The sequence below is a fragment of the Physeter macrocephalus genome, chromosome 7 (assembly GCF_002837175.3).
Source record: "Physeter macrocephalus isolate SW-GA chromosome 7, ASM283717v5, whole genome shotgun sequence".
Lineage (NCBI taxonomy): Eukaryota > Metazoa > Chordata > Mammalia > Artiodactyla > Physeteridae > Physeter > Physeter macrocephalus.
Window position 1 is genome coordinate 144,027,136 of NC_041220.1, and position 23,006 is coordinate 144,050,141.

At 48.0% G+C, this 23,006-nt stretch overlaps 2 protein-coding genes across 5 annotated transcripts in view; one reads left to right on the forward strand and one right to left on the reverse strand.

Annotated features, from left to right (window-relative positions):
- Positions 1 to 8,944, forward strand: part of TNIP2 (TNFAIP3 interacting protein 2) — a 35,207-nt gene extending 26,263 nt beyond the window's left edge. Inside the window, exon 6 of the mRNA XM_028492434.2 lies at positions 83 to 8,944. Coding sequence (XP_028348235.1) covers positions 83 to 346 — 264 coding nt within the window. The 3' untranslated portion in view covers positions 347 to 8,944. The remainder of the gene's footprint in view (positions 1 to 82) is intronic.
- Positions 8,945 to 10,453: 1,509 nt separating this feature from the next.
- FAM193A (family with sequence similarity 193 member A) overlaps positions 10,454 to 23,006 on the reverse strand; it is a 182,061-nt gene continuing 169,508 nt past the window's right edge. For all 4 annotated transcript variants that reach the window (XM_028492429.2, XM_007105073.4, XM_028492427.2 and 1 more), the window contains exons 20-21: positions 19,005 to 19,086; positions 10,454 to 11,175 (exon numbers count right to left, since the gene is read on the reverse strand). In XM_028492429.2, the coding sequence (XP_028348230.1) occupies positions 11,082 to 11,175; positions 19,005 to 19,086 (176 nt within the window). In that variant the 3' untranslated portion in view covers positions 10,454 to 11,081. The remainder of the gene's footprint in view (positions 11,176 to 19,004; positions 19,087 to 23,006) is intronic.

Here is a 23,006-nt window from a genome sequence, read left to right on the forward strand (position 1 = left end):
GCGCAGTCGCAAGTCCCGCTGCGCGACAGGTGTGTCTCTAGTTGCTGCAGCCTCGTAAGCTGACCCTCTGCCTTTTTTCCAGGATCCTCGAGAGCCAGGCTCTTGCCGGATTCACACTGGGGGCAAAACTGCCGGGTACTTAGAGATTGACGCTTCGGAGCTTGTGGCACCCGGTGGCTGGAGGCCTGGGAGGGGATCCCAGCGGCCAGAACTCCCCGCGGAGGGCGGGAGCCCCGGAGCAACCCAGAGAGGCCAGGGGGACCTTCAGTGCCCTCACTGCCTGCAGTGCTTCAGCGACGAACAGGGGGAGGAGCTCTTCCGGCACGTGGCCGAGTGCTGCCAGTGAGTCCGTGCTGGGCCGCCCGGCCCGGGGGCGTGGGCGGGCGCTCCCAGCACTCAGCATCGCGATGCGGGGCCCCCAGAACAGGCTGGGGTGCTCCTGAGCCTTCCCCTTGGTCCCCCTTGGGTCAGGGGGCACTTCCGGTGGGGCTGGAGGTTGAGGTGGGGTTGGCAGCAGTCGTGCCCAGGAGGGCGCAGCCTTGCCTCTGGTGTGGAGTTTGACGTCCGATGCTGTCAGGCCGAGGCCGTGCGAGACGCGGCGTGGGGTTCTCCCGGGCCCACAGGACAGCCCTGCCCCAGCCGCACCTGGGGACGCTGCAGCTCACTGGAACGAGGTGGCTGCCCGTGGGAGGTGCGCCCATGCCCACCGGGAGGCGTGCACAGCCGAGCACTGTGCCTGCGCTGAAATAAGGCTGCACTGCAAGAGTGTGTGCTGCATATCTGGAACTTAAACGTGTTTATGTCACATTACTTATTTTTGTAATAAATGCACTTGCTACGGCGACTGCTCTGAGAGTGTGCGCCTGGGGGCTGGGGTGCAGGGACCATCTGGGCCCGAGTTACACCAGCCGGGGAGGAGAAACACACTTTCTTACTGTTTGTTTGTCTGTCACCTGTTTGTTTGTTTGTTAGGGCATCCCGAGGTGGGGGGGGGGGGCAGCGGGAGTCCAGCCTGCCCAGCACTCGGCCGTCGGCCTGTTTCAGCTCCAGCCAGGATGTGAAGGGCTGGGCGTGAGGCGGCAGGAACTTGCCTGGCGAAGGCAAGTGAGAGGCTTGCAGGGCAAGGACTGCGTGCGTAGTCCTGGCGGGGTCAGGGCTGTGTGACTCAAGTGAACCCTCAGAACAGTCGCAGGAGGTAAGTACTTCTGTCAGTCGTCCTCAACACAGGTGTGGGAGGTGAGGCACAGAGGGGTAAGGTCACTTGCCCAAGGTCACAGTAGCAGGGGACAAAGCTAGGATGTAAACCCAGGCCATCTGGCTCCTGAGCCCACGTTCTACCTCCCAACGTGTGGAGGAGCTGCCGGCACGGTGAAGGGCCAGCATTGGGTGCATGTGCTGTCCCCCCTGCCTGGAACACTCACTCACCCTCTCCGCTGGCTAAGTCAGTCCTCCTCCAGTTGTAGTTCAGGCGTCAACTCCTCTGTAGGATCCCCGTGCACTCCACTTTCCAGGAGCCCGCCTGGAAGGGATCAGTCGTCTGTGCGGCGTGAGTGCTAGAACATCACAGGAAGCCTCTGTCTCACTGTCCTGAGGAGTTGGAGGAGTTTGGAAATAGATGGGGACCTCCGGAGAGAAGGGAGCTGCAGAAGAGGGGGAGCCCTCAAATCCTTGGCTGACCCCTGAGCTGTGCAAGCTTAGCGTAGGACTCCAAGAATCCTGGGGCAGGAACAGCGGCTAGAAGGCAGGGTGTGCTGAGCAGAGCTCCCAGCGGCTGTCCACCGTAGGGCGGCAGTTCTGAAGTTGAGTCCCTTGGGGTTAGAGGGGCTGGAAAACCTTGGTTTTCCTTTGAAACCCTCGAAGGGCCACATTTTAGGAGTAAAGTTGACATCTTAGGGCCAAAACAAAACAGCCCTGCTCTTCCAGGCAGCCAACCAGTAACTCACTGGCCTGTTGGAACAAAATCCGGCTTTCTTCAGAGCCAGGACCTTGTACTATATTAACCAACCACAGTCCAATATACAGTAAAAAATACTAGACATATGGAAAAAAAGGCATAATGAAGATGTATTCACACACACACAAAGATATAATCACACAAATACAAGCTAACAAAAATTTATATCCAGCAGATTGTACGACAAGAAAAAAGTATACTATGGAAATTACTCAGGCTAGAGGGAAATGATTCTGGATAAAAACAAACATAGAAGGGAATGAAGAACATGGGAATGGGGACTTCCCTGCTGGTGCGGTGATTAAGACTGCGCTTCCAGCGTAGGGGGCCCGGGTTTGATCTCTGGTCAGGGAACTAGATCCCACATGCATGCTGAAACTAGTAAGAGTTCGCATGCCACAACCAAGGAGCCCACGTGCCGCAACTAAGGAGCCCGTGACTAAGACTCGGTGCAACCAAATAAATAAATAAATATTTTTTTTAAAAAGAGCATGGGAATGGGTAGATTTGAATGAATATTGACTGTTTAAAACAATAATGTCGGGAATTCCCTGGTGGCGCAGTGGTTAAGAATCTGCCTGCCAATGCAGGGGACATGGGTTCAAGCCCTGGTCTGGGAAGATCCCACATGCTGTGGAGCAACTAAGCCTGTGCGCCACAACTACTGAGCCTGCGCTCTAGAGCCCATGAACCACAATTACTGAGTCTGCGTGCCACAACTACTGAAGCCCGTGCGCCTAGAGCCTGTGCTCCGCAACAAGAGAAGACACCGCAATGAGAAGCCCGCGCACCGCAACCAAGAGCGGCCCCCGCTCACCTCAACTAGAGAAAGCCTGCGCGCATCAACAAAGACCCAACGCAGCAAAAACCTCCCCAAAACAAAAAACAATGTCTTGAGGGTTTTAAAACATGCAAACGTGACCACAAGAACTTTCTAGGTGAGGGACGGGAGTGTTTAATGAACTTACACAAGTGTAAGGTTTTTGTGTTGATTTGTGGTGGACTAATGAACTAAGGAAACATAATCTCTAGGGTAACCACTAAAGTAGTAATGAAAATATCTAATTAGAAAGTTAATAGAACAGAAAAATAATGTTTTTATTAATCCAAAGCAAGACAAGTTAGGAGAGCCAAAAGGATAAAGGAGAGACGAGACAAAGAGAAAGCAGCTGGAAGATGGTAGACTTAACCAACTGTATCCGTAATTACATTAAAAATAAATGGACGGTGGGATAGGGAGGGTGGGAGACGCAAGAGGGAGGAGATATGGGGATATATGTATAGCTGATTCACTTTGTTATATGGCAGGAACTAACACACCATTGTAGAAAAATTATATTCCAATACAGATGTTAATAAAAATAAAAATAAACAGACCACACACTCTGATTGAAAGACAGTGATTTTCATACTGGATGAAAATGGAAGTCTCACCTGTGTGCTCATTAGAAAAGATACACTTTGAATATAAGACACACCATGCCAATATTAACCAAGAAAATGAGAGTGATTATCAGACACAGTGGACTTTTAAGACAACAAATATTACCAGAAATAAAGAGCAACAGTGCATAATGATAAAAGGGTGAACTTATCAGGAATATACAATATACCTAAATTTGTGTAGAGCTAATAATATAAAGCAAAAGAACTAGACAAATGCATAATCATTGTTGGAGATTTTAACATACCTTTCTCAGTAACTGACAGAAGCAGGGAAAAAAGTAAGGATACAGAAGATTTAACCTATCTACTTGGCCTAATTTCATATGTAGAACCTAAATTACACCCAACGGAAGTTAACTATAATTCTTTTCAGGTGTACATGGAATGCTTCCAAAAGGGACAAGTCTGTGGACCATAAGTCAAGTCACAACATACTCCAAAGAACCTAATCATTGAATTCATGATCACCGACCACAGTGAAATTTTAAAAAACTCAATAACAGAAAGATAACTACTAAATTCCCAACACAGTTCTAAATGATCCATGGGAAAAATAAACACAATGGAGATTAGAAAGTATTTTGAACTGAGTTGAAAATGAAAATATAACTTGCTAAAAATTATGGAATGCAGCCAAAGCAGTGATTAGGGGGAATGTATTGGCTCCAAAGGCATATGGTAGAAATGAAGAGAGGCTGGACTTCAGTGATCCAAGTGCTCATCACAAGAAGCTAGGAAAAGAACTGCAAGTTAGGGGCTTCCTTGGTGGTCCAATGGTTAAGAATTCACCTTCTAATGCAGGGGACGCAGGTTCGATCCCTTGTCAGGGAGCCAAGATGCCAGCCACCTGCTGTGGGGCAACTAAGCCCGTGCGCCACAGCTACTGAGCCCGCACGCTCTGGAGCCTGCGCGCCACAACAAAGACCCGACACAGCCAAATAATAAAATTTTAAAAATAAAATAAAAAGAACTGCAAATTAAACCCAAAGAAAATGGAAGGAGATAATAAAAGAGCAGAATCAATGAAATGGAAAGCAGGGAAAAATCAACAATGCCAAGAGTTAGTTCTTTTAAATAGTAATAAAACTGATAAAGCCACAGCATGACTGATGAAGAATAGAAAACAAATTGCTAATTATCAGGAATGAAAGGTGGGCATCACTGTAGACCTCTAAGATATTGAAAAGAGTATATACTATGAACAATTTATAAAGCTGATAAATTTGACGACTTAGATGAAATGGATAAAATCCTTGAAACACCACTTACTAAAACTGACATAATAGAAAACCCGAATAGCTCTATGTCCATTAAATTGAATCTGTAATTAAAAATCTTTTCACAAAGAAAATTAGTCTCAGATGACTTCACTGTGAATTCTTCCAAACATCTAAGAAAGATATACCAATCTTACACTCAGGAAACAAAGTGGGAATGTCTCCCCATCTCATTTTATGACACCAAAACCCAAGGACAAGGCAAGAAAGAAAATGACAGACTACTCTCTCTCATGAACATAGAGGCAAAAATCCTAAACAAAATATTAACAAATTGAATCCAGCAATATAAAATGGATAATACATTATAACCAAGTGGAATTTTTATTACAGGAATACAGGATTGGTTGACATAAAACAAAAACAAAACCCACAAAATAATTCACCAGAGGAGAAACCACAGGATCATCTCAACAGAAGCAGAAAAAGCATATGACACGATTTAATACCCACTCGTGATAACACTGAACAAACTAGGAATAGAAGGGATTTCCTCAATCTGATCAAGGTATATGTCCAAAAGACCTATGGCCAACTTTCTACGTGATGATGAAATACTGAGTGCTGCCCCTGCTGAATCCCATCAAGGCAAGGTGTTCACTTTTTAAAATTTTTATTTATTTTTGGCTGCGTCGAGTCTCGTTGCTGCGTGCGGGCTTTGTCCAGTTGCGGCGAGCGGGGACTACTCTTTGCTGCGGAGCACGGGCTCTGGGCGTGTGGGCTTCAGTAGTTGCGGCGCGCGGGCTTCAGTAGTTGTGGCTCGCCGGCTCTAGAGCGCAGGCCCAGTAGTTGTGGCACACGGGCTTCGTTGCTCCGTGGCATGTGGGATCTTCCCGGACCAGGGCTTGAACCCGTGTCCCCTGCACTGGCAGGCGGATTCTTAACCACTGCGCCGCCAGGGACGCCCCAAGGTGTTCACTCTTATTGCTGCAATTCCACATTGTACAGGAGATACCCAGTGCAATCAGGCAATAAAAGGGAAAAAAGGACAGAAAAATTGGAAGAGAAAAAAAACTATCGCTATTCACAGATGACAGACTGTGGATATAGAAAATCCCTAGGGGATCTTAAGAAAAAAGTTTACAACTAGTAAGTCAAGCTGACCATCTCAAGATACAAAGACAATATATGAAACGTCTACTGTATTCCTGTATATCTGCAATAATTGAAAAGCAAATTTGTAAACCTGTTGTGGGTTGAACTGTGTCTCCCCCAAAAGACAGGTTTACCAAAAAGATGTTGAAGTCCTAATCCCCAGAATATGTGAATGTGACCTCATCTGGAAATAGGGTCTTTGCAGGTGTAATCTCAGGTGATGTCCTGCTGGATGAGAGTGGGCCCCAAACCCAGTGACTGGTGTTCTTATAAGAAAAGGACAAGAGACAGACAGACACAGGTGAGAATACCGTATGAAGACAGAGGCAGAGATTGCAGTGATGCACGTATAAAAACCAAGGCCTGCCAGTGACCACCAGAAGCCAGGAGTGAGGCACGGAGAAATTTTTCCTCACAACCTCTAGAAGGAACCAATTCTGCTGGCACCTGGATCTTGGATTTATATCCTCCAGAACTGAGAGAATAAATTTCTAAGCCACCTAGTTTGTGGCACTTTTTTATGGGAGCCCCAGGAAACTAATGCATAACTCTACTTAGGTAATGTCAGAAACATAAAATGCTTAGAAAAAAATTATCAGAAGTGTGCAAAACCTTTACAATAAGAGCTGCAAAATACTGTTGAGAGAAATTCAAGAGCACACAAATAAATGAAAAGATACCATGTTCATAGACTGGGAACTCAGTAGTCTTTAAGATGTCAGTTCTTCCCAAGTTGATCTATAGACTCAGTACAATCTCACTCACAATCCCAGTAGGCCTCTATGACAAACTGATTTTAAAATGAGTACTCCCTCCCCCCCGCAACTTCTTGGACTCCAGTTACGTGTGTTAGAATGCCTGATATGGTCCCACAGGTCTTTTTTATTTTTTGGCTGCGCTGCACGGCACACGAGATCTTAGTTCCCTGACCAGGGATCGAACCCGTACCCCTGCAGTGGAAACTTGGGAGTCCTAACCACTGGACTGCCTGGGAGTTCCCTCCCACAGGTCATTTTTTTTCCCAGTCTCTTTTCTCTCAGTACTTCATTTCTGGTAGTTTCTATTTATATGCCATCAAGGTCACAGGTATTTTCTTCCAGAGTTTCTAATCTGCTGTTGTAGTATTTTTCATTTTAGATATTGTATCTTTTGTCCTTTGGATTTGGATCTTTTTTACATCTTCCAGTTCTCCATCTTGTTCATGTTTTCCTTTGTATCCTTCAGCACAGTCATAAGATTTGTAATGGTCATTTTAAAGTTCTTGCCTGCAAATTCACCGTCTTTGGTTCTGTTTCCATTGCTTGTTTGATATTTCTTCCGATTTATGGTTTATATTTTCCTTCTTCTTCGGATGGCCTGCTAATTTTTTGCCTGGATTCCAACATTTTGAATTTTACTTTGTTCAGTGTGGGATGGTTTTGTATTTCTTCTAAAAGAATGTTGGACTTTGTTCTAGCAGGCAGTTAAGTTACTTAGGATCAGTTTGATCCTTCTGAGGCTTGCATTTAGCTTTAGATCCCATACTAGGGTAACAGAACCCCACTGCCGAGCTGAGACCCTTCTGAGGACTCCACGCCAACACCCGTGTATCACCAGGTCTCTCCACCCTGGTTGGTGGAAACTTTTCCCCTGGATTTCTGGAACGTGACGCCACACGTGCACAGATGAGTAGATCCGAGGGGATTCTCTGCAGACCCGTGGAGCGCTCTAAGTGCAGCGCCCTCCTGTCTGCACCTCTGCCCCACACACTCCAGCCACCCCACATGCTGGCCTCTGCTTCCTCTGCTCAGCAGCCCTGCTGGGCTCCTCCCCGTGCTGGGGCCTGGGAGCTGCCTCCAGGCTGGAAGCTGGGGCCCTCAGAGGCTCACCTTGTTTCCCGCCCTCTGGTCCAACGTCCAAGAACACCGTTAAAAAAACTTCCTTGGTTTCACAATTGTTAACAGCAGGAGGACGGTGTCTGTAGCCACTCCTCCTCCACAGACGCTGCTGCTGAGTTTAACAGTCCAGGCACATGGTTCTCACTCTCCAGACGACACCACATTCTCCACCGAAGACAAGCCGGGGCTCCCAGGACCCAGCTGGCTCCACACGCTCAGCGGCGTGACCTGTCCGGACAGTAAGTCCTTCACAGTCCAGGGCTGTCTGAAATCTCCTTCCGTGCGTCGTGTCTCCCACCCCGCAGTGCTGTTTACTCTTAACGTTTAGTAGTGGATCCAAAACGGACAGCGACCGCCTGCGATTGTCAAGATGAAGCAGCACAAAGTCACTTCCATTCCGTCACTCTGTGATGGCTGGGAGGCTTTATTTGTGTTTAGAACAGTAGAACAGTATGAACGGTGGCTTTTTTTCTTCTCCTTTTAAAAAATATGGTAATGAAATTGAGAAGTATCAATCCTTTCTGGTACCATAACATTTTGATTTTTTAATGGCATGAGTATGTAGGCAAACTTCAATAAAAGAACTTGTTGCTGTTTTTTTAGCTACTGTTATTTCATCGTAAGAGTACTTATCAACGTGATCTGAAGACGCTCCCCCAGAGGCTGACCCCCAGGTCGGGGAGTGACCTCGTCGGGAATCTGAGGGGCTCGCCTGGGGCTTTGGTGTCCCCATCTGTCAATGCACGGACTGGGGCGGGGACCTGGCTCACACCCAGACCACAGTAACAAGTCACCAGAACCCGTGACTAGGGCCTGAGGCTCCCGGGGCCCGAATCCATCCTCTTTTGTTCCTGACATGCCCCCTTGAGGAGTGATCCAAAGGAACATTAGGGTTGTGGGTCCTGCAGGTTGGGTGGAATTTCCAGGGAACTCGGGAAGCGCGTTCCCGGCAAGGAGAGAGGCCGGGAGGTCTGAGGGGCCAAGCGTGCAGACTCGGAACCAGGTGTAGACGGCAGGCCCACGTGCCGGGCTGAGCGGGGTGTGGAGGCGGCAGGGGCCCCTCAGGAGCCGCGTGTGGTGCGGGGGTGTCAGTGCTGGGGCACACAGGGCTCCCCTCACCACGGCTCACCTCACAGCGGGGAACCTGCAGCTCTCAGCGGCCAACGCGGCCCACAGGGCAGACGAGGAAGCGGAGGCCTGCAGGTGGCTCGGCTCCCGGACAGCCTCAAGACTGTTCCCCGGGAGAACAGGGATGGGCACAGGCGGGTCTCGGGGCCCGAGCGGGCAGCTCCCCCTAGGGCGTCCAGCCTGGACTCGTCCCGGGGTTTGCTCCCTGGCCCTGCCTGTGCTCTCACCAGTGCCCGGCCTCAGCCGGGGGGGGGGGGGGGGGGGAGGGGGGGGCGCGGGGCGGGGGTGGGCCCGGCCCTGGGCTTGGGGCCGGGGTTTGCTCCCTGGCCCTGCCTGTGCTCTCACCAGTGCCCGGCCTCAGCCGGGGGGGGGGGGGGGGGGGAGGGGGGGGCGCGGGGCGGGGATGAGCCCAGCCCTGGGCTTGGGGTCCCGGGGGAACGTGGGGGCGCTCTGCCCCTCCCGAGGACACCCTCTGGCACGGTCACGGCCCGGCCTCAAAGTTTCTTCCTTTGCTGGATCACCCCGTCACCCAGAACAACGAGCCGGCCTCTTGACCCCAAGGCCCCCCTGCCTGCTGCCCCTCCCCCGCTCTCCTGTAAACCAGCCTCCCCTGGGCGCCGGCCAAGGTCACCTCAGCAGCAGAGCCACGTGGCCAGTCTCTCCCTGCCCCACGGCCTCCAGGCTGCCCTCGTCCTCACCTGCTCTTGATGCCTGGTTCCAGGGCTCGAACCCTGCTCCCGTCTACACAGGCTCATGAACGTTTCACGGGCGCCTGACGGGCACTGCAGACGGGTCCCCTCCAGGGACCGCAGCCCACCCTTCCCAGCGCTCAGGCCACAGCCCTGGGGTCCTCCTTGCCCCTCTCCTCCTCCTACCTGCGTCCCGTCTGCCAGGAGGCCCTGTGGGTCCAGCCGTCAGAGTAATCCCGCCGGCCAGTCCCGCTCACCCCCTCAGGCTAAGAGCCAGGCCGGCACGTCTCCACACAGAAGTGCCCCCTCGCCGCTCCCCTTCCCTCGGGGACAAGCCACATCCTTGTATGCGCACAGAGGCAGCTTCACCCAGAGGCTGGGAGCTGTGGAGTGTTCTAGGGGGTGAGTGGAAGCTAGGCTGCAACCAGGTGGCAGCTCCGCGCCAGCTTTCTGCAGACTGACAGCTCAGAAGAAAGGGACCACGCTGGGATTCCTTTTGTTCACTTTAAACAACATTAGCACATCGTTGCCAGCTTATACCCAATTAAATGCCTGTAGCTCCTCATTGCTGTATCAGAGATCACCCTCCCCCCCCACCCCGAGACTGGGTGGGGGCACCTGCCTATAAGGCCATGTGGAAGCCCAGCCCACTCCCCACTCCCCTCTGCTGGCCCCCCCCAGCCCCTTCTCCACACCCCTGCTGTCCTCTTGGCACTTACCACTGTGGCCCACCGACAGCGCTGAGTCCCCGGCTGGGCTCTGTCCTGGGCACGCGAAGGCCTGGGTGACCTGCTGGATGGAGGACGGTGAGGGCACCAGGAATCGCGAGCTGCCGCCGCCGGCGACCCTAGAGGTGCTCCAGGGCCGGGGCCCGGGGTCCCCTCGGGGGCACAGCCATCAGCTTGCCCGCCCCCTCCCCACCACAGCCCATCACAAAGCAACCAGACGAGGCCTCCTGCTGTACTAATGTATTCCATCTTTCAAAAAGAAAGACATGATTTTAATATTACTTAACAATATGTTAAAAAAGTAGCCAGGCAGGCCTCCGTGTTAATACAGCCGAACACTCTAACAGACTTGATGGTGTGAGTACTGGGTGGGTGTTTTGTTTTTGAACTTTCTCATTCTGCAAGGGATCTTACACAAGCTGGCTACAAGTCAGGGGGATCAGACACGGACAGCGCGACGTGTACACTCTTAAACAGTAGATTGTGGAGGAGAACGGAGAGCCCTGCCCTGCCCGGCCGCCTCGGGTGGGACGCAGGGCACAGAGAGCTGAGCGCAGCGACACCCCGGCAGGACAGGTGGCGGGACAGGGCGAGACACAGAGGCAACGGGCCACGTGGGGATGCGAACCCGTCCGGCCGCGGCCCAGGCCTCCGAGGCCGCGGCGGTGGAAAAGGTGGCAGAGCTACTGTTCCGATCCGACGGCAGAGCTACGGTCAAGGCGGCTCACTCACAGACTACACGCACACGAGCTAACAATGCGGGTCGAGCAGCAAGTTCTCGGTCGGGAGGGGCTCGGGTGCGGCGGCCCACCCGCACAGCCCGGGGCAGGCACGGCAGCTCCGGGCCCGGCCCACTGCCCACGCGTCCCTCTCCAGGCGGCCCTCGTTCAGTGGGCAGCAAAGGTGGCTTTTTTCAAGCTGAAATTGGACCAGTTGATGGACAGTCTCTGTCGGGTCTGCCTAGCGGAATCCAAACAGAACCTGCGAAGAGAAGAAGCCCGACGGTCACGGCAGGAAGAGGCCCACACCCAGGATGCAGCCGGTGAAGCCCAGCACCAAACGGGGCTCACTGTGCGGGACCCCGCTGGTGTCCACCGTCTCCCCACGCCTTGCTGCCGGAGGAACAGGGTCCCACCTTCAGGACACTGGCCAGCACCCTGGACATCTCTGGGGCTTTGTGTCCTTTTCTCTCGTTCTTCAGGGAGCTGCCCGTCCCAGCCAGGCTCTGCCCACGGCCACCAGCCTGCCCTCATTTATCCACGAGGTCACAGTGAGTGTGATGTGAAACAAGAATTTGTATGAGACACAGTTACAGCACTGCCCTCGCCCCCTCGCCCCCGCCCCGCCCTCAGGGGCAGGTTGAGCGCACAGGAATGCCCTCAGGCCTCCAAGGCCAGTGCAGCCTCGCCGTCTGGCGCCTCGCCGTCTGGCGCCTCGCCACCAACTGCGTGCTGCCCCCTGCTTCCCAGGCAATGATGGCCGAGTTCCGTATTAAATGAAGGAAAGAACATTTTCTTTCAAAAGCCTTTACTTTTGCCTAATTTCTGAAATTCTCACCCTTCCAGCACTAACGTGGGTAGCAGGAATTTGGATTAGACTAGAAGATGGCGTCTGGCTCTGGAGCACCAACTGCGTGCTGCCCCCTGCTTCCCAGGCAATGATGGCCGAGTTCCGTATTAAATGAAGGAAAGAACATTTTCTTTCAAAAGCCTTTACTTTTGCCTAATTTCTGAAATTCTCACCCTTCCAGCACTAACGTGGGTAGCAGGAATTTGGATTAGACTAGAAGATGGTATCGTTGTCATTCGCGCAGCAGGTGAAATGGAGTGTTTTTGCTTCAGCTATGGTTAAATCGCCGAACCAGGCGTCGGTGCTGTGTGTCTGGAGGACTGTGTCCAGGTAGATGAAGCCCCCGGCCACCCTGCCCCTCGGCGAAGGGCTGTACCGTCTCCCAGGATCCAAACTCTCTTTCCCTGGACACAGCTGGTCAACCCCAAGTCCTAGTGCTGTTACCTTTTCAACCTTCTGGAAGCTTCCACCTCCTTCTCCGCTGTCTCTGCATCAGCACGTGTGTGTCCCCACCCTTCACGCCACAGCCAGAACGCTCGGAAGCACCAACCACGTCCCTGCTCCAAGCCGCTCAGAGGAGAGCCGCAGCCCGAACCAAAGCAAGGTCTCCACGGGGCCCAGGCGACCTGGTCTGCGTCCTCCCCACACCCTGGCTCCACTCAGGACACCACCTTCCATCAGGCCTCCGTACTGCCAACTGTGGACTGGGTCACGCATACTTACATACACGTGTACAGAACACGCAAGTACAGGTAAACTATAAGGCAAAAGCCTGGGTACCCACCCCCCCAGGTCAAGAAACCCAACACAGGGCTTCCCTGGTGGCGCAGTGGTTGAGAGTCCGCCTGCCGATGCAGGGGACGCGGGTTCGTGTCCCGGTCCGGGAAGATCCCACGTGCCGCGGAGCGGCTGGGCCCGTGAGCCACGGCCGCTGAGCCTGCACGTCCGGAGCCTGTGCTCCGCAACGGGAGAGGCCACAACAGTGAGAGGCCTGCGTACCACAAAAAAAAAAAAAGCAAAACTAATGTATGGTGAAAGATCATCTTTACTTTGGGGGTGCAGGTAATGACTGGGGACATATGAAGTAGGCTTCTGGGTGCTGATAATGCACACCTTGGCCGGGTGCTGGTTACCTGGATGTGCTCACTTTGTTAAAATTCACTGAGCTCAAAGGCACTAATTCTTCTCTGAATGAACACGAAGAACCTGTGTGACCCGGGTCCTTCAGTGCTCTTCTGTGAAGTCTCATCGCCTTCTGTGCACGAAGTCTTGTGCAACGCCTACTAGATTTATTCATGGATACTGCACAGATCTTGCTGCTGTGATAAATGCTGTCTTCACGTAAACTACATTTTTGAATTATTGATGGTGTAGAGAAAAATAACTTCTGTACACTTATCCTACAGCCAGGCTCTTGCTAAACTGTCCTACGTTTTCTTCCGTAATTTCCTACGTAGACAATTAGATCATCTGTAAAATGAAATTTTACTTCCTCCTTTCCGTGCTTTATGCCTTTAATTTCTTGTCTGTCTTACAGTGCTTGCCAGGAACCACGGTTTAGGGTTGACCAGAAGAGGAAATAAGAGGGCAGCTTTGTTTTGCCCGTGCTTCCACATCTTTCCCATTTTGGAAAACGTTTCATGTAGCTTTCTTTTCTCTTCTTTCTCCTTCCCCTTTTGGTAAATTCCTTTTTTAAGGTTAAAGATATTTTCTTCTATTGCTTACTATTTAAAAAAAAATTAGTTATAAATGGGTGCTAAGATTTTAGCAAGGTTTTTTTCTGAACTCACTGAAATGATCACATGGCTCTTCTTTACTGTGTTAATGTGCCAGATAACATTGCAGATTTCCTAACATCAGAAACTCCTTGCATTCAATCCTGAGGTAAGCCGGTTTGGTAACATGCTGCTCTCTGAAAATACTGTACACTGTTGGATTTAGCATGTGACTATTGTCGTGATGATTTTTGCACCTAATATTCATGAGAGAAACAAATGTGTAATTTCCCATTTTTTTTCTGGTATTGTTTTTGGCAGATTTTGGTATCAACATTTTACTTCTCTCATAAAACAAAATGGGGAGCACGCTCCTGTGCTGTCTCATTTCAATTCTCTGGTAGAATCTACAAGACCGAATAATCTTTCTTTGAAAGTCTTGGACAATTCTCTGTGAAACTGTCAGAACGTAGTTTTCTCACTGGGAAGACTTAGAACTGCTGCTTTAATCTAACAGTTACTGGACCATTCACGCTCTTTTCCTATTGGGTTAATTTTGTATCTTATTTAAGTTTTAAAGTTAATTGTTGTAAAGTTGCTCCCAGTCTCTGGAGTTATGTCCTCCTTTTCACGTACGTACTCACAAAATCAAAGAAACCCTTTATATTACAGAGAACTTCAAACACACCCAAAAGTAGAGAGAATGGTAAAATGAACAGAGCCACCACCCAACTTTGATAATTATCAACATTCTGTTTCTTCTTCCATCTAATTATGGTATTTGGGGTGTCTTTTTTCTACTTTTCTTGACTAGTCTCTCAAAGGTTTACTTATTTAATGTTTTCAAAGAATCAAATTTTGGCTTTGATGATCTTCTCTTTGTTTCCTATTTCCTTATTGCTCTTATGTATTATCTCCTTTGTTTCACTTTCTTTGAGTTTATTCTATTGCTGTTTTCCTAATTTCTCAAATAAATCCTAAACTCATTAATGTTCAGGTTTTTAATACTTAACTCCAGCATTTAAGGCTTCAGTGGAGGTGTTCCCAAGGGCAAACCTTTTCTTTTTGTAAAAATTTTCTTGAAGTAGTTGATTTATAATGTGGTGTTAATTTCTGCTGTACAGCAAAGTGACTCAGTTTTCTATACATATGTACGTGTGTGTGTGTGTATATATATATATATGTATGTATATATGTATTCTTTTCCATTGTGGTTTATCATAGGGTATTGAATATAGTTCCCTGTGCTCTACAGTAGGACCTTAGTTGTTTATCCACTCTCTGTATAATAGCTTACATCTGCTAACCCCAAACTCCCACTCCATCCCTCCCCCAACCCCCTCCCCCTTGGCAACCACAAGTCTGTTCTCTATGTCTGTGAGTCTGTTTCTGTTTCGTAGATAAGTTCATTTGTGTCATATTTTAGATTCCACATATAAGTGATATCACATGGCATTTGTCTTTCTCTGTCTGACTTACTTGACTTAGTATGATCATCCCCAGTTGCATCCATGTTGCTGCAAATGGCATTATTTCGTTCTGTTTTATGGCTGAGTAATAGTCCATCGTGTATGTGTACCACATCTTCTTTGTCCATTCATCTGTCGATGGACATTTAGTTTGTTTCCATGTCTTGGCTATTGTAAACAGTGCCATTACGAACATAAGGGTGCATATGTATCTTTTTGAATTATAGTTTTTTCCGGATATATGCCCAGCAGTGGGATTGCTGGGTCATATGGTAGCTCTGTTTTTAGTTTTTTGAGGAACACCTCCATACCGCTCTCCATAGTTGCTGTACCAACTTACATTCCCACCAACTGTGTAGGAGGGGTCCCTTTTCTCCACACCCATGAGCAAAACCTTTTCTGCATTCCACAGGTTTTCACATGCAATATTTTCCTTATCTTTTAGTTCTGTATATTTTAAAATGTCCACTGTGGTTTCTTACTTGGCCCATGAGTTATTTAAACTTACATAATTCCAGATTTCCAAATATTTAGGGACTTAAAATGTACCTATTGTAAATATGCAACTTCAACATGTTGTGGTCAGAGAACACAAATTATACATCCTTCTTTGACATGCCTGAGCCGTGCTTTCTGTGGATGGCCCCATGTGTGTAAGAACTCAGCTCTCTGTTCCTGGATGCAGGGTTTCACCCACATCCATTAGACTAAGCTTGCCAGTCGAGCTGTGCTCATCTTCCGCTTCCTCACAGGGGGGCTTGGGCTGCTCAGGGCAATCAGGACGCAGAGAAATGGTCTGAGATCTCCCACCGGGATGGTGGATTTGTCTGATTCTCTGTGAAGCCCAAATTGCTTTTTGTATCTTGAGGCTATTTCATTAAGTACTTGTGTTTAAAATTCCTATTTCTTCCTGACAAATTAAACATTTTATCATTATGTAGCAAACTTCATCTATCCCTTGTGTTAAAATATACTTCCTCTGAGAATAACAACTGTTAACAGTTTCCTTTTTCCTTTCTCTTTATTTCCACCTTTCTTTTCATTATAGTTTAGGTATGTTCTTGTAAACAGTATATATACGTATATATATATATATTTTAATTTAATACAACCTGACAAACTACTTTTAATTTTGTCTGCTTACTGCCTATCATGGTTACTGACACAACTGGACTTGTGTCTATCATCTTTTTAAAATTTGTTTATTGTACTTTCTCTACATTTATTTTTTTTTCTCTTTTTGATTTGATTTTTTTTCCTTCTACTGATGAACAATTTATACACCCTATTTCTATTCTTTTAATGCTTGCTCTTGAAATTGTGTCCTGCCCGTTTAGCTTAAAGTCTGAATGTTAACTACCTGAACAACAGGAGGACTTCAGGATACTCAGCTCTGATTATTTCACACCTAACTGACATACTACTGCTATTCAGTACTGGGGTTCTTTCAAACATAATGTCAGTTAGACATTTACCTAGATTTATCAGGCTGTTTTTCATTCCTTCCTGTGTATGTTAGAGTGATCTTCTGAGATCAGTTTCCTTTTTCTTTTCTTTCTTCTTTTTTTTGGGGGGGGGTGGCGGGCACACTGCGCAGCTTGCAAGATCTTAATCCCTTGACCAGGGATCGAACCCATGTCTCCTGCAGTGGAAGCATGGACTCCTAACCACTGGACCACCAGGGAATTCCCAATTTCCTTTTTCTTAAAGTATAATTTTAGATGTTTCCTTTTAAAACAGGTCTCTTTGTAGCAAGCTCCTACAGTTTTTCTTTATTATGGGAAAGAATAGTTTTGTGGGATACATAATTATAGACTGACAATCTTCTTTCAACACTGTAAATATCACTCCATGGTCTCTGGTTTCATATGCTATGTCTAGAAATGGATTTTTGTTTGTTTAGCCTACTGGTATATGTTGTGCTTTTGAATTTGTAGATTCAAATTTCCCATTAGTTCTGCAAAATCCTCAGGCATCTTATCTCTTTAAATCCTGCTTTTCTGTGGTCTCCATTCTCTCTCAGAGGGGCTTCCGTAGGTGTATGTCAGACTTAGCCACTCCTCCGTGTCTCTTAAGCCCTCTTTCACATTTTCTATTTTCCTTATATCTTGGTGCATTCTGGGTACATCTTCCAGATATATCTTCCAGTTCATTAATTCCCTCTTCAGCAGTGTCTAATCTCTTTATCAGGTATCTATCTATTGAGGTCTTGACTTTAATAATTCTATTTTTTCATTTCTAGATTTTTATTGTTGTTCCTAGGTCTTGGGTGTTTGATAATCTTTGTTTATAAGGTCATGCATGATTTTAAGGTGTGTGAATCCTGCACATCTACCTTGGGAAAATATTCCTCCAAAGCTTTGCCTACATCCAAGAAATGCCCCTATTCTATCCCCTGCTCCCCAGAATCCAGCTTCAGGGCAAACTGTGTTAATAATTCAAGTAATTTTGGGCCCTCCCTGGTGGTCCAGGGGTTAAGAATCCTCCTTCCAATGCAGGGGATGTGGGTTTGATCCCTGGTTGGGGAGCTAGATCCCACATGCTGCGGGGCAACTAAGCCCACGCACTCTAGAGCCTATGCACCACAACTAGAGACCGCGTGCGACAACTACTGAGCCTGTGTGCCACAACTAGAGAGACTGCGCGCTGCAACGATAGATCCTGCATGCCAAAACGAAGATCCTGCGTGCTGCAACTAAGACCCAACACAGCCAAATAAATAAATAAGTCAATAAATAAATATTAAAAAAAAAATTGGGGACTTCCTTGGTGGTCCAGTGGTTAAGAATCCACCTTCCAATTCAGGAGACGCGGGTTCAATCCCTGGCTGGGGAACTAAGATCCTACATGCCGCAGGGCTACTAAGCCCACATGCCACAACTACTGAGCCCGCACATACCACAACTAGAGAGAAGCCCGCGCTCCACAATGAAGAGCCCACTCGCCACAACAAAGATCCCGCACGCCGCGACTAAGACCCAAATGCAGCCAAATCAATCAATCAATCAATTTAAAAAATAATTCAAGTAATTTAGCTACAGATTCTTTCGGACTTTGTACAAACACATTCATATCATCTGAGAATGACAATTCCACTTCTTCATTCGAATCCTTATCCCTTTGTTTCTTTTTGTTTTTTTGGAAATAGAAGTTGCGATAAGGGGCATCATTGTTATTATTTTTTTAATCTCAAGGAATGGCTTGTAATGTTTCACCATGATGTATATAACATCTCCTGATTTTATGGATGCCCTTCACCATGTTTAGGAGAGGCCCTTCTCATCCTAGTTAAGGGTTTTTACTATGAATGCTTAACTTTAGCAAATGCCGTACCAGCTGCTAAGATTTAAAAATACACACACACAGACACATTATAAATATATATAATTTTAAGAAACATTTAGAATTTTACAATACTTCAGATATGAATTAATGACTTTTTGTACTGCAAACTGCTTTTGTGAGTGTGTGTGTATATGTGTGTGTGCTTTCTGAAACAAAGAGATTAAAGTACTTCCAAAGAGAGAACAAGGCACTTTAAAGAAAAATCTTCTTGCCATGACTCACATTGTAGATATTATTGAACATATATTATGAAAAATATTACTGAACATGTACTAAGGAAACCTGAATAAATTATCCAAAATGTTACTTTTCTCCTTAAAAGCAGGCCATATCACTGTGTTCCAATGCCAGCACATATAAAGATCAGCTGGGAGGCTTGTGAGAACACGGATGTTGGGTCCCAAGTTCCTAGGTGATGCTGCTGGTCCAGGACCACTCTGAGATATGCTGCCATAAACCAGCCTTTACACACATGGGAAGGGAGAAGTGAATGAAGTGTGAGAGTGTGGGCGAGAAGGCTAGTTCGTGTGTGCTCGGGGTGTGGGTGGGATGTGCATGGCAGGCCTTCACGTGCTAGAATGCTACAAAGGAGCCGGGCTGCTTGGCTAGCTGACACAACTTCTGTCCAAGACAAGCGGCCGTGCTACATGGGAGGGTCATGCATGGTAACCACGAAACCATCCCTTTTTCGGACCACACTCCTAACAATTACCTTTTGAAATATTCCACTTCCCTCTCTGTCTCGTCCATGTCCACACTGTCTAGGTCGATATCTTTAGGCAGAAAGACATCATCTGTAAGATGAAAGAAAAGAGGCAAGTCAACTAAACAGCAGGCCATCTTAGCGGGACAGAGCAAAGCATTTGGTTTTACTTAATTTCAACAAGTTCACAAACTAAAAATCTTTTCTAGAATGAGATTTTGCATGGGACGTCCCAGGCGGTCCAGTGGTTAAGACTCCGTGATTCCAATGCAGGGGACGTGGGTTCCATCCCTGCTTGGGGAACTAAGATCCCACATGCCGTGGGGTGCGGCCAAAAAAAAAAAGAAAGTGAGAACTTGTCTAATAAATTTTTTTTTTTAATTAAAAAATAAAAATGAGATTTTGCAAATGGCCACAGGTGGGCAGACCTCTCTCATGCACTTGGGAACATCCAGGTCACCTGGAATTAGCGAACTCTTGTGCTGAGTGAAGGAACCACTGCTTCAGGCCCGGGAGAAGAGACATACCTGCTGCTGCCACCGGGAGAGCCATTGAGAAGACAGAGGCTGTCTGCCCCAAGGCCCCGCTGGAGGGAGGGCTGGCGGGGTGTGTGTGTGTGTGTGTGTGTGTGTGTGTGGAGCAGGGGCACGGCTGTCAACAGAGGCCGCGGACGTGTCTGTACCCAGGACCCAGATGTCAGCCTCTGGAGGAAGACGGCTCTTTTAGGCATTCAGCTTATGCAAGCAACATCCAGAGACTTCATCAAAAAGCTTTTCCGGTTGTGCCTACCAAACGCAAGGCTGTATTTCATTTTGCAGTTGAGCAACCCTCTCTGAAAACAGGCTAGAGCAGGGAGGCGACTGACGGGGGAGCCTCGGCCCCTCTGAGGGCTTTAATTCCCTCTTCTGCTCGGCCCACCCTGTTTGGTACCTGCCAGGCGCTCAGAGGCTCCACCCGTGCACACCTGGGTGCTGGGGGGCGCTGGCGGTGTACGCACAGCACCCGGTTCCACCCACGGACGAGTGCAGACCACCGACAGTGCTCTGTTAAAGCCAGTCTCCATCCCCTGTCCCCACCTTAGCATGGGACAATTTTTCGGAATCTTCAGTAAAGGACGCCCTTTCCTCCCATCGCTGGGCATCTGCACAGCAGCGTAATGAAGGTGCGGTTTACCTGCATACCAGCAGCTAACGCTGCTGGAGACTCCCAGCGCCACGCAGAGCCCTCACATCCGCCAGCTCACGGCATCGCCGCGGCCACCGAGCAGCCCCCGCACGCCCCCCTGCATGACCACGGCCCCTCCCGCACAGACAGCTGGCGGCCTGGGTCTTCCTCGACTCCGCCCCCCCCCCCCCCCCCCCCGCGGCTCGTCCATAAAGCCACCTCCTCTGTACCTCCACCCTTCATGCAGCTGACCCCCAGCGCGGGCAAAGCCGCAGCCGCTGTGATCTGCTGCAGCCGCTCCCTTTCTGACCGTGACCTAGAAATGATCCTCCCCCCACCCCCTTCCTCACACTCATGTCCCTCCTGCCGCCCCGTCACCATGTTGGGCTCGTTCCTCGTCGACAGTTGCAGGCGCCTGTCTCCATCCCACGGCTTCTGCTTCTGGGCTGCCCCCCAGCCCCCGCCCAGGCTCCCTGGTCCAGGCCGCCAGCCCGCACGAGTCACCCTCACAACACGCTCCTCCCCAGCCACTGAGACCGTTCATCAGGCCTCCGCTGCACACCTACCACAGGCATCTCCCGGAGCCCACTGGCTGACCCTGGTCAAGGAGACAGGGATGCGCGAGGAAAGGTGAGGTGGGCCAGGAGTGTTTACAGATGTAAAGAAGGTAAAGTCTTAGAAATGCCGAACTCAAGTTATTCCATAAAAAAGTTCTAGAAGAGGAGTTGGTTCAACCACAGAAGCAAACACAGAGCAGACACGTCTGCAGGGAGTGCTCTCATTCTAAAGTGATTTCTAATACTCTTCCAATTAGAACTGATAACCGGTATTAAAAATCTTGGCATAAGAAAAAGATGGGACGGAACTATAACCAGATTCAGTATCAGACAGACGTTTTTCACAACAAAACTGTTATTAAGCAGGGTGGAAAGAAAGAGCGACCTAAAGAATTTCATACCCGCCAGGCTGTCTGTTCACCGTTCAGACCACAGGAACCAGTTTGCTTCGCCAGAGCTTGGAGGACTCTGTGCCCCTGACCCCTACTTGAGGACATGCAGAGGACGTGTGTCCTCTACACGAGGACCAACACGGGCACCTAATGTATTCACCTGCAAACCTACAAATACTATGCACTCTGACAAAGCAGAAACCAATGCAGCTGAAAAATGGGAAGAGAAAGGACAGCCAAAGAGGGCAGAGTAGAGAAAACAGGGTCAGCGCACAGCTGTCCCCCAGGCACTAAGTGATGCCACAGGCCCCCATTTGGAGCAGGGACGGGGCACTTAGAGGTATAAGTGCAGGGGCAGCACCGGTACAAAGTCACAAACGTTCCTAAACACCACGGATATACAGAAAGAAAGGCAAACATCTCACACAGAGAGAGAATCAGCGAATATAAAATATAAAACAGAGGACTTCCCTGGTGGCACAGTGGCTAAGACTCCACGCTCCCAATGCAGGGGGCCCAGGTTTGATCCCTGGTCAGGGAACTAGATCCCGCATGCGTGCCGCAACTCAGGGTGCTCAGGCCACAACTAAAGAGCCCACAGGCCACAACTAAGACCCAACACGGCCAAAAATATATATATATACACACACACAAACATATCATACATGTATGTATTTAAAAAATTGATCTAATAATTACAAAATAATGTCAGGGTTGTCCTATCAATACATGGAAATGGGCTCACCTCACCTGTAGATAAGACTGTCAATGTGGCTCACACAGCAGGACTGAGGTGTCTCGGCTGTATGCAAGGGAATGACCTAAAACCAAGTGACTCAGGCCAGAAATGAAGGGATGAGGACAAAGGTGCCCCCCCAGACAAACAGAAACAGAGAGAAGGGGCAGCAATCACCATCTTAGACAAAGGAGAATTCGAGCCAAAAGTGGGAAACACAACAAAAAGGACATTTTTAAACAATAAAAACCACAATTCAATATAAGAAATTAGTTAGGAATATGTACCAAAGAAACCACCTTTATAAAGCAAAACTACAGGAAATGCAAGAAAACACAGAAACTCAATAATAAATAACAGAATATATGTCAAGAGGACAAAAAACAAGAAAGGATACAGAAGACCTAAACCTAACTCAAAGACATATCATGGATATAAATATATATTTAGTTTAATACCATGATAACAGAGAAAATACACTTGTATCTCAAGTGAACACAGAGCAGTCACAAAAACTAGTCACAAAGAAAATACCAGTAGGTTGCATGAAGCAGAAATATTACAAACAATAGTCTCAGATCACAGTGTACAGAACCTAGAAATTATTAACATAAACAAGGCTCTCCCACCTGGAAACCTAAAAGCCACCTATTAAACTATTGGGTGAAAGGGGAAAAGAAAACCACATGGAAATTACTAAATTTCTAAAAAAGAAACCAAACGGAAACATTATCATACACTGTGGGATATATTTAAAGGAATGATCAGAGAAAATTCAAGGTGCTAAATACTTTGATCAGTAAAAATGAAGGAATGAAAAGAAATGAACTCAATTCCCAAATCAAAAAGTTAGAAAGAACAATGAAGTAAAACAAAAGGAAGCACAGGAAAAAAAGATAAAAATAGAAATTAATGAGGCAGAGAAAAAAACAACAGTATATACCTAATTGATAAATCAAGAGCCTGGCTTTTGAAAATATTATACAGATAAACTGTTAACTTTAACTAACTGAGTCAAATAGAATAGGGAGAAAGAAAGCACAAACATACAAAATAAGAAATGACAAGAGGGAAAATAACCACTGAAAGAAATTTTTTAAGAAGTACGTACTCAGGCTTCCCTGGTGGCGAAGTGGTTAAGAATCTGCCTGCCAATCCAGGG